The 10784-nt window shown below is 57.4% G+C and overlaps 1 protein-coding gene across 1 annotated transcript in view; it reads right to left on the bottom strand.

Moving 5' to 3' along the window:
• Positions 1-1254: 1254 nt before the first annotated feature.
• The window catches only part of SPTBN2 (spectrin beta, non-erythrocytic 2), a 54440-nt gene continuing 44910 nt past the window's right edge, over positions 1255-10784 (bottom strand). The window contains exons 23-37 of the mRNA XM_008065882.2: positions 10444-10704; positions 10225-10355; positions 9819-10023; positions 8579-8953; positions 7061-7305; positions 6828-6966; positions 5859-5943; positions 5425-5621; positions 4960-5102; positions 4794-4869; positions 4652-4702; positions 4238-4458; positions 3469-3642; positions 2862-2904; positions 1255-1789 (exon numbers count right to left, since the gene is read on the bottom strand). Of these exons, the coding sequence (XP_008064073.1) occupies positions 1556-1789; positions 2862-2904; positions 3469-3642; positions 4238-4458; positions 4652-4702; positions 4794-4869; positions 4960-5102; positions 5425-5621; positions 5859-5943; positions 6828-6966; positions 7061-7305; positions 8579-8953; positions 9819-10023; positions 10225-10355; positions 10444-10704 (2580 nt within the window). The 3' untranslated portion in view covers positions 1255-1555. The remainder of the gene's footprint in view (positions 1790-2861; positions 2905-3468; positions 3643-4237; positions 4459-4651; positions 4703-4793; positions 4870-4959; positions 5103-5424; positions 5622-5858; positions 5944-6827; positions 6967-7060; positions 7306-8578; positions 8954-9818; positions 10024-10224; positions 10356-10443; positions 10705-10784) is intronic.

The following is a 10784-nucleotide window of genomic DNA, read 5'->3' as shown; positions in this document are numbered from 1 at the left end:
CAAAGTGCTGGGATTACAGGCTTGAGCCACCACGCCCGGCCACTTATTCCTCTTTAAATGCTTCCCTAGATCTAGAGTATATTCTCTCCTGTTTGTGTATTTACATACTTGGGGTGATGTCATTCTGTTGGTTAGTTTACTGGGATCTGCCACTTCTCTGATCCCTGTCTGAGCTCCCTTGAGTCTATCGGGGAGGAGAAAGTGGGGACAGTAATAACCACTTGTGCTCAACTCTCCACTGTCTGGCTAAGCAGTGGCTAGGACTACGTTGTGTGGCAATGTTCCCATCTTTCATTTTTAAATGTTTCTTTCGTTTGTTTTTGCCAACGTGCAAAGCAAACACCCAGCTTCCCTGGTCATACCCACAATGTGTGACTTTCGTTTGTTTTTGTTTTTTTGAGTTGGAATTTCACTCTGTCACCCAGGCTGGAGTATAATAGCACGATCATGGCTACCGCAGCCTTGACCTGTTGGGCGGGTGATCTTTCTACTTCAGCTTTCCAAGTAGCTGGGACTGCAGGCACACGCCACCACATCTGGCTAATTTTTAAACTTATTGTAGAGATGAGAGCTCACCAAGTTGCCCAGGCTGGTCTCGAACCCTTGGGCTCACGCAATCCTCTTGCCTTGGCCTCCCAAAGGGAGATGACAGGCGTGAGCCACTACACCTGGCCAGTTTTTAGAGAATCATGAGTGGAGAAAGTTGTGCACCAGGGGAGTCCCTCATGGCCTTTTAACACGAATAACGCTTGTTGACATCATCTCAACCCATGGTGAACTTTTTTGGTCTAAAAAAGAGGCTTGGCATTGGTCAACCCAGCACCCTGGAGGTCACTGTCATGGGGAAATGAGACCGAGCTAGGGAAGTTCTCAGAGTGCTAAGCCCTTTGAGGGCTTGGAGGCTGGGGACGGAGTGTACGGCCGAGATACAGATCAGAGCCAAAGGAGAGGACACGGGCTTGTGTAGAAAAGCTGCTGTCAGGAAAGCAAAGACACCCAGAGGCAGGAAGAGAAGCTGAGCTGTTTAATCATCTCCTTGGCCAGACTCAAGGCTGCGGTTCGGTTATCCCCAAACGCACATCTGGAAGCCACTGAGAGCAGCTGGAGATGGAATGGCCACTTGAGTCAGAGGGACAAAAGGGAGGGGAGAGGAGAGCTTCAGGGCCTCTGACTCCGTCATCTGACACTCTTGCCCCCAGGGCCTGCTTCAGCTCTGAGAGGTTCCTGGCTGGTCCCAGGGGCAAGGAACCAGATGGCATGCCCTCGCTGTGCTGGGGGACAGAGGCATAAGGCTGGGGAAGAGGGAAGAAGTCGGGAGGAGTGGAATTGGGGGTTGCCTGGGTCCCACCACCAGTCTGGAATTAAATAGCAGAAGAGAAGGGTTTCCTGTGGGGACAATGACTTGTCCCCAGTGACAGTTCCTGGTGATGGGTCGACCCTGGCAACAGACCCTAGCAGCAGGCAGTTGTCCTGACAAGAGGGTGGTCCCTGTCGACAGTCCCTGGCAGTTTCCTGAACAGAAGGAGGGAGCTGGCCCAGGAGTCTTGCCCCCCAACTACTTGTTCTTCTTGAAGAAGCTGAAACGCTTTTCTCGCTCTCGTTCTCTGCCGTCCTTGCCGCGAAGTACGACAGGCCCTTCAGCCCCGGCTGGCGACACGGGGGGCATGGTCATGGCCCGGGTCATGCCCCGGGTGGTGCTGGGCACCGCTGGCTCTTCCGGCTCTCCAGAGGCAGAGGACGCAGTGGCAATGGCCGCATTCACCACCCGTAGCCACGAGCTCATCTCTGCCTGTGGGACAGAAAGACACCTGGTCAGCTTCAAGGGCTCTGTGCTAGGGTGGCTATGGGGGACAGCAGGGGAGCATCAAAGGAGGGCAGAAAGGCCGGCTTGGTGGTTCAGCCTGTCACCCAGCACTTTGGAAGGCCGAGGTGAGTGGTTTGCCTGAGCCCACAGGTTCGAGACCCAGCCGGGCAACTTGGCGAGACCTCGTCTCTACAATAAATCAAAAATCAGCTGGGTGTGGTAGCGCGCGCCTGTAGTTCCAGCTCCTTGGAAGGCTGAGGTGGAAGGATCACCGGAGCCCAGCAGGTAGAGGCTGCGGAGGCCGGGAGCGTGCCACTGCCCTCCAGCCTGGGTGACAGAGTGAGACTCCAACTTAAAAAAAAAAAGGAGGGCAGAGAAATTAGTGGATTATTTCATCCTGCTAGTAGAAAGAAGGTTCCCCCCGCTTTTTTTGGAGTCAGAGTCTCACTCTGGTGCCAGGCTAATTTTTGATTTATTGTAGAGACGAGGTCTCGCCAAGTTGCCCAGGCTGGTCTCGAACCCACAGGCTCAGACAATCCTCTTGTCTCCACCTCCCAAAGTTCTGGGATTACAGGTGTGAGCCTTTATGCCTGGCCAGAAGGTCCCCTTTCAGATAGGGCATGTATTTTGGTGTGGCCTTTACAAACATCTAGTTGGCACATTATCTTTTTTTTTTTGAGACAAGGTTTCAGTCTGTCACCCAGGCTGGAGTGTAGTGTTGCAATCATAGCTCACTGCAAACTCCAACTCCTGGGTTCAAGTGATCCTCGTGCCTCAGCCTTTCAAGAAGATGAGACTATAGACATATACTGCTATACCTGGCTAATTTAAAAAATTTTTTTTTTTTTTGTAGAGACAGGGTCTCGCTATGCTCAGGCTGGTCTCAAACTCTTGGCCCCAAGTGATTCTCCTGCCTTGGCCTCCCAAACTGCTGGGATTGCAGGCGTGAACCACCACACCAGCTGATAAGAGGAGGACAGGAAGGGAAAGGGAATCTGCAGCAGGAGAATTCTAAGAATGGCACAGAGAGAGGAACATGGAGAAGGGGACGCCTCACCTCATCCTTGGCCTGGAATAAATATTCTTTTCCATCCTGTAAGCTGTTGAGAGAGAGAAGCCACAGGGCAAAATTGAGAATCTGGGTTTGCCAGACCAGCGCTGGTGAGAACTCAGGACACCAGGAAGGGAGACACAAGGCGGGGAGAACATCCCCATGGGAGCCCTCAGAGTCAGACCAGGCAAGTTTTTTTTTTTTTTTTTTTGCACATTCTTCAAATTCCCAGGACTATGCATAAGCAAGTCTTTCTGATTGGCTGCAAGGGGAAGGGTGAGCCCACTTCCTTCCCAGGCCCTGCCTCCTGCTCTGGCTGTTTGCTGGCAGGGGAGCACCAAGGTCTGCCAAGTCTGCCTTCAGACTTCCCACCCGGGATAACTTTTCACCCGCATTGCCCATCGTCACACCTGGGTCTGGGGTCCTCTGCTCCCCTTAGTGTGGGATACTGCCAGACATCTGTCCCCAAGTGGCTGGCTTGGTCACTCCACTCAGGTACTCCTAACAGGGAACTCCGCTCCCTCTAGACCTAGCTCACAGCTCACCTGTGTCCCTCCCGGATTCCCTCCAATCCCAATCCTCCAATCCCGAGAGCACCATCCCCTGTTCCTACCCCAACTTGAAGACATGTTTGCGCTTCCGATAATCAAAGGCGACGCTGCCCTGGGCCCTGGCCAGGCTGACAGGCACTTCTCCGTGGTATGGCACTCCTGTACTGGCTGCCTTCGCGTCCTTGTAGAAACCAAGGCTCCCACGCCGCAGGACACAGTACACATTCTGCCAAGACCTGAGTGCAGGTCAGGAGGTGAGATGGGCCGACTGGCTGGCTTTGGTGGGGCCTGGAGGCTGGGACTCTCTTGGGTGTCCTAGGACTTCCGGTCCCACTCCCGTCTTTTTTTTTTTTTTTTGAGTCAGAGTCTCACTGTGTCGCCCAGGCTGGAGTGCCGTGGCACGCTCACAGCCACACTCACAGCCACTGCAGCCTCGACCTACTGGGTTCAGGCAATCCTTCCGCCTCAGCCTTCCAAGTAGCTGGAGCCACATGCGTGTACCACCACGCCCGGCTAATTTTTTTATCGTAGAGACGAGGGCTCACCAAGTTGCCCAGGCTGGTCTCGAACCCTTAGACTCCGGCAATCCAGTCTGCCTCCCAAAGTGCCGGGATGACAGGCATGAGCCGCTGTACCTGATCCACTCCTGTCTTTAGGCCCATGGTCTTGTGTGGCCCCCCCGAGGCCTCACTGTGGTCCCGAGTTCCACCCTTTTCCCAGAGGACGTGCTCTAAAGGGCGCCCCTCTGGCTCCCCAGGAAGAGGCCCGGGGACCCTTCCTCAGGAGGCAGGCACGGAGAGGCCCTGGGCACTCCGTGGCCAGAGCCAGTACCTGTTGGCAGCCTTCTTGCCAAAGGCCTCCATCTCTTGTTTACGGCATAACATTCCCTCCATCTGTTCTTGGGCAGAGGGCTCCGGGCCTCGAAGCGGCAAGGTGGCAACGTGGGCTGACTCAGACGACCTGCTCTGGGGTAGCATGGGAGCGGCCGGGCCCCGTGTCCGGGTCTGCCTCTCTCCCCGTGGCCCATTGGCCTCATCCCCCACGCCGGACCCCTGTGGGAAAAAAACAGTGTCAGTGTCCAAGGATGAGACAGGCCATCCCTCGCCTGGGTGTGTGGTCTTTCTGTCCCAAGCTTCCCGTGAATCTCTGTCCTCTGCCACCCCCAGGACTCCCCCACCTGGCTCGCCACCCCTCTGGTCCCCTCATCTGCTAGTTATCAACACCCACACTTCCAAGGGAACTCACAGGCCCTTCTGGAAAGCTGCTCTGCTCAAGTCTTTGTTGTTCCAGCAGGGCCTGCAAGGGCAAGGAACCGTAAGAGGGCGTGCAAGGGTGGTGGGCGGGGTGCAGAGATTCCAGTGGGGGCGCACAGGGAGGGCGGGGTTACCTGTGAGGATTCTGCATCTGTACAGACTCCGTTAACGCTGGGCGCTTGTGTGGACGGTGGCAGCCGTGCCTGGGTTCTGGAATGGCCAAAGGCAACAAGGTACAGTAAGTTCTTGGGTTGCTGGGGCCCAGCCGCATCCTCCCGCCCCAGGTGTCCCGGTTCTCACCCGTCCCAGGTGGCGTCAGGAGCCGTCTGGCCGTCCACCAGGTCCCCTTTGGGCTGACTGGCTGTGGGTTCTGGGGCGGGGGGCTGTTTCTTCCGCTCTTCTTCCTCCTCCTTCCTCTTCCGCTCCTTCTCCCGCTCCTCCAGCTGTGAAAAGATGCTGAGATCAGAGAGTAGGTCTCCTGTAAGAGGACCAGGGCAGTAGGAAGCTGCAATGTCTTGGCTCTAGTCTGATGAAAAAGGGAGGAAGGAGAATCACGTTTGAAAAGGAAGCAGGGATAAGAAAGAAGGGGAGAGAGAGTGTCTCAGTGTCACCCAGGGGAACTGGTGGTTCCTAAGGTAATGGTGATAACAGAGTACTCTCATCTCCATCTGGGAAGAGAAGACGCCTTCTCCAAGCAGAAGAAAGCACAGACTGGGGGGCAGCAGGTCAGACAGGGTGGGCATCCCGGGGTGCTGCAGCCCTTACCGCAGTGAGCTTCTCAAGGGCACTGAATCGCTCCTCCCAGGCCACTGCTGACTTCTGGAAGGCTTCGTGCCGCTTGATAAGGCTTTCGACTTCATCGACCGTGCAGCCCAGCTCAGCGCTTCGTACCAAGGGCTCTTGGCTGCACAACCAGGCCTCTGCCATCCCTGCATCTCTCCCAAACATGAGCACCTCCAAAACTGCAGGATTGGGGGCCATAGAGATGGCAGGTCAAAGGGGCAGGGCACAGTAGCCATGGCAACCTCAAGAACAGGGACACAGAGGAAGCCACTGGCCCAGAGCACGTGCCAGGCAGCGCCAAGGTTGGGCGCCTTGGGTTCCACGCCCAGGGCTCCTGGTTTCACCCACTCTGGAAACCCTAGGGTACAAGGAGCCGGCCCTTCCTCCTGGGGCCTGGTGTCCCTGGGGTGGCTCACCAAGCTGGAGCCAGTCCATCTTCTCCTGCCACTTGTCAGCTGTCTCCTGGCGCCGTGCCTGCAGCTGGGACAGCTTCTCTGAGATCTGGAGTTGGGGGCAGAGATGTGAGTTAGCACCAGGGAGGCCTTTCCAGGGTCCTTGGAGAGTGAGTCACCCAGAGGGACTCATGATTTCTTTTTCTTTTTGAATTGGAGTCTCACTCTGTCACCCGGGCTGGAGGGCAGAGACAAGCTCACCGGCCACCACAGCCTCGACCTGCTGGGCTCAGGCAATCCTTCTGCCTCAGCCTTCCAAGTAGCTGGAACTACAGGTGCGCGTCACCACGCCCAGCTAATTTTTTTGATTTTTATTGTAGAGACGAGGTCTTGCCAAGTTACCCAGGCTGGTCTTAAACCCCTGGACTCAGGCAATCCTCTCAGCTCGGTCTCCCAAAGTGCTGGGATTACAGGTGTGAGCCACCATGCCCGGCTGGGACTCATGGTTTCTAACGTCAAGGGGCAACCAGTTCTAGGGGGAAAAGGAAAGGGGGAAATTCCTGAACAGCGCTGAGGGGAGACATAACGAGCGGTTTCTTATAAAAGAAGATTGAGCCAAGCTCGGTCAGCCTGTAATCCCGTGCTGTGGGAGGCCAAGGTGAGTGAATTGCCTGAGCCCGCGGGTTTGAGACCCGCCTGGGCAACTTGGCGAATCCTCATCCCTACAATAAAAATCAAGAAAATGAGCCAGGCATGGTAGCGCGTGCCTGTAGTTCCATGGAAGGCTGAGGCGGAAGGATCACCAGAGCCCAGCAGGTAGAGGCTGCGGTGGCCGGGAGCGGCCACTGCACTCCAGTCTGGGCAACTGAGTGAGACTCCAACTCAAAAAAAAAAAAAAGAAGAAGAAAGATCGAGCGGAAGCAGACAGGCCCAGGAAGGTTCAGCCTAAGGGCGGCACGTGAGGTCAGCCCCGCCATGCCAGGCCTCACCCACCTCCTCGGCCGCATAGTGGCTTCTGGCAAGCAGCTCCTTCCCCATGTCGATGCAGGAGGAGAAGCGGTCTGCTCTGGCCTCTATCTCTGCTTTGATGCCTTGTTGGTTCTTGATGACTAGATCCGCGGAGGACACATCCCTGGAAGACGCAGAAACAGTATCACCCGCCACCCTCAGCCCAGTCCTGCAGCCCGGCCGCACAACCCGTGGAGGCCCCGGCCCGTGGGTCTCACCGGGGCCGCTCCTGGGCGTCCATCTGCAGGTTGACCCCGTCCATCCAGAGCATCAGTTCCCGGACGGCCTTGAAGAAGCGGAACTTGTCCGTGGTGTCCAGCAGTAGCTGGCGCCGGGCGGCAGAGCTTCCCTGAAGCTGGGCCCAGGCCTCGGCCACAGCCTGCATGTGGCGGCCGATCTCCTCGGCCTTGTCTCCGGCGTAGGCCTTCTGGAGCTGGTGGCCATCGTCCTGCACCTGCTGGACCTGCAGGGCCCCGGGGCAGAGTCAGGCAGAGCAAGGAGACTCCAAGGAGCCATGGCCTGCCTCGGCCCCAGCTGCCACTCTCACCTCCTGCGCATCTCACCAGTCAGAGGCAGGAGGAGGTGCTGGGAGGGTCATGGTGGGGGGAGGGGGGGAACCAGGAAAGGTGAGGACTGGTGCCCTGTTGGGTCCCATCTGGGGGCTTGGACTTAGCCAGAGGGAGGGATCTCTAAAAGGGCCACTAGCCAGTTGAACTTTCAGAATCCTTTCCAGGATGTGAGGAACCTTGAAGATTACTAGAATGGGCTATGTAACCTAAAGAAAGGACTTGGGCAGGGGCTGACTGGGTTTAAATGGCTGGAGGAAGGATCCATGTTTATTTTATGTGTGTCTGGAGTTTAAAAGCCTAGGAGGCACCACGAGGCAGATTTTAGTACGGCATGAAGAATCTTCTAAGGCTGAGCGTGGTGGCAGATGTCTATAATCTCAGTGCTTGGGGGGCCAAGATGGGAGGATTGCTTGGTGCCAGGAATTGGAGACTAGCCTGGGCAACCTGGCAAGATCCCGTCTCTACAAAAACTTAAAAATTAGCTGAGTATGGTGGCACATGCCTGTAGACCCAGCTACTTGGGAGGTTGGGGTGGGAGGACCTCTTGAGGTCACAGTGAGCCACGATCATGCCACTGTACTCCAGCCTGGGTGACTGAGCGAGACCCAGTCTCTAAAAAAATTAAAATTAAAAAAGTCTTCTAGCCATTGGGACCACCTGAAGCTGGGCTGTCATGAAGCTTGTCATTACAAGTGTGAATGATGCTGGGTCACACCTGTCATCCCAGCAATTTTGGAGGCGGAGGCAAGAGGATTGCCTGAGCCCAGGGGCTCGAGACCAGCCTGGGCAACTTGGCGAGACCTCATCTCTATAATAAATCAAAAAACTACCCAGGCACGGTGGCGCTCGCCTGTGATTCCAGCTACTTGGAAAGCTGAGGTGGAAGGATCGCCTGAGCCCAGTGGGTCAAGACTGCCGTGGCCATGAGCGTGCCACTGCACTCCAGCCTGGGCAACAGAGTAAGACCCCGACTCAAAAAAAAAAAGCGTGAATGTCCCCTGCCAGAGATGGTTTCCTGGACAAAGTCTAACCTCATCCCTAAATCGCCCTCCAGAAGGTGCCATCCTCCCAGCATTTCTGAGACCTGCCCCGGCTCCCAGGAATCCCCCTTTCCCGTTTCCCAAAAAGTCTCCTCTATGCCTCCCCCACCTCTTCACTGGATCAGACCTGGGCGCTGAGGGCCTGGATGTCGTGCTCATAGGCACAGTGTCGGCGCTGCAGGGCCTCGGCGGCGTTGAGGTCACGGCCAGTCCCGTCTGGAAGCTGCTGCTGCTTGTGTTGCACCCGCGCCAGGGCTTGGCGTGCCCCATGCAGGAAGCGCTGCAGCTCGTACGCGGCGGCCAGTACTTGACCCCGCGTGTCCAGCAGCTCGAGCAGGTCGGCCCAGGACTCATTGAGACTGTCCTTCCACTCGGCCACGGTGGCCCGTGCTGCATGGCCCCCAGCAATGAGCCCATTGGCCAGCGCGTTGGCGCTGTCCACGCGCTCCTGACCGATGGTGCTTGTGTCCCGGGAGAATTCTCGGAATTTGTCCCGGAGCATCTGGAGGAGAAAGCATTTATACAAACAGCGCTGTGACACTGGTGGAGTGAGCTCCCTGCCTGATGGAGTGAGACCCCCCCCAAACTCGGACCCCACTTCTCTCCCCTGGCCACATGGGCCACAGCACAGGTTTCTTCCCCAGATGGGCAGATACAGCCGCTGCCCGTTGACCATGTGTTTGACCTACTCCCTCCATCCCCAGCAAAAGCGTTTGGAGGTGCTCGAAGCCTTTAAACCTCAGACAAGGACACCCTAACTATGGCCCGTATTTCTGTCCAAACCCTCAGACTGGAGGGGAACCACCCCCCATTTTGTTAAGTTCTGTTGGAAAAGAATGACTATTTCTTTTTTGCCTTCGCCTATGCTCATAGTCCCATGCCCACTTTCTGTACAATTCTTCAAATTATGTACCTCAAAACCCAGGAGGGGCCGGGCGCGGTGGCTCACACCTATAATCCCAGCACTTTGGGAGGCGGAGGCGAGAGGACTGCCTGAGCCCAGGGGTTCGAGAGCAGCCTAGGCAACATGGCGAGGCCTCGTCTCTACAATAAATCCAAAAAAATTAGCCAGGCATGGTGGTACGTGCCTGTAGTTCCAGCTACTTGGAAGGCTGAGGCAGGAGGATCGCCTGAGCCCAGCAGGTCGAGGCTGCAGTGGCCATGAGCCTGCCACGGCACTCCAGCCTGGGCAACACAGTGAGATTCCGACTCAAAAAAACAAAACAAAAGTCCCAGGAGAACTGCGCCTGGTCAGCCTGGTCCTGCCCCCTGTCCCCGGGCTCTGCCTAGGACCCGGTCCTAGTCTCCCAGCAGGTCCTCCACTCTTCCCAGGGCTAACCTGGCGCTGGCGTCCTCCCCACACTCACAGTCACGTGCTCGTAGTCCTGGCCCAACTCGTGGGAGGCCGCCACCACCTCGCGCTCCTGGATCCACTGCTCCAGGTCGTCCAGCTCGCGGCGGAGCTGGCACAGACGGAGACGCTCCTGCAGGCGTTCCCGCCGCTCTCCGGCCAGCTCCTTCAGGCTGGCGTACAGCTTGTCCACCTGGGCTTGGCGGATCGACAGCCGCGTGCTGCAGGGGGCGTGGGGGAGGCACCGCGGGGCTTTGGGAACGTGGCTCTGACCCCAGCCTGCTCTGGGGAGTCCCGCTCCTCCAAGTTTCCCAACAGATGGCAGAAGCCCGGCTTCTCCAGCTTTCTAGGTTGTGCAATCCCGGAGCCTTCCTGCAGCCAGCTCCCCTCCCCCGGGACCCCCGTGCTGTGGCCGTGCTCACCTCTCCGGGTGGTCATGGTCTATCATGTCCTGGCTGCTGGCCGCCAGCTGGTGGATCGTCTGCGCGTAGTCGGCCAGGGCTTGCTCCAAGACCTGATGCTTCTTCACCTCTGCCTGGGCACTCAGCTCGTCCTGGGGGAAGGGACAGTGGGCAGCAGGCAGTGGGGTCGGGGGGAGGGCAGAATCAGCCACACAGACCGGGCTCAGCCCCGGCCCTCACCTTGGCTTTCTCCTGGCCCATCATGTGTAACTCCTGCTCGCCCATCCAGGCCTCTGCCTCGGCGGCATCGCGATAGAACTGCTGGGCCCACAGCGCCTTCTCGAGTCGCTTCCCCCGGAGCTCCAGCTCATGGCCCAGGCGTTTCCACATTTCCTGCAGCTCAGCCAGCTCCGGGCCCGCCGCTGCCGCACCCAGAGTGCACTGTCGCTCCTTCAGGTCTGCGATCCGGGGCTCGTGGCCCTGCATCTCCTTCTGCAGCGTCTGTGCACAGTGACAGGGCACGCTGAAAGGCTTGTAAGGGACTCCCAGCCCCTCACCCGCCTTAGACTGCCTCAAGAGCA

The sequence above is a fragment of the Carlito syrichta genome, unplaced genomic scaffold (genome assembly GCF_000164805.1).
Source record: "Carlito syrichta isolate Samal-C Ts95f unplaced genomic scaffold, Tarsius_syrichta-2.0.1 Scaffold308818, whole genome shotgun sequence".
NCBI lineage: Eukaryota > Metazoa > Chordata > Mammalia > Primates > Tarsiidae > Carlito > Carlito syrichta.
The sequence above is the reverse complement of the archived record's forward strand: the minus strand, read 5'-3'. Positions and strand labels throughout refer to the sequence as shown.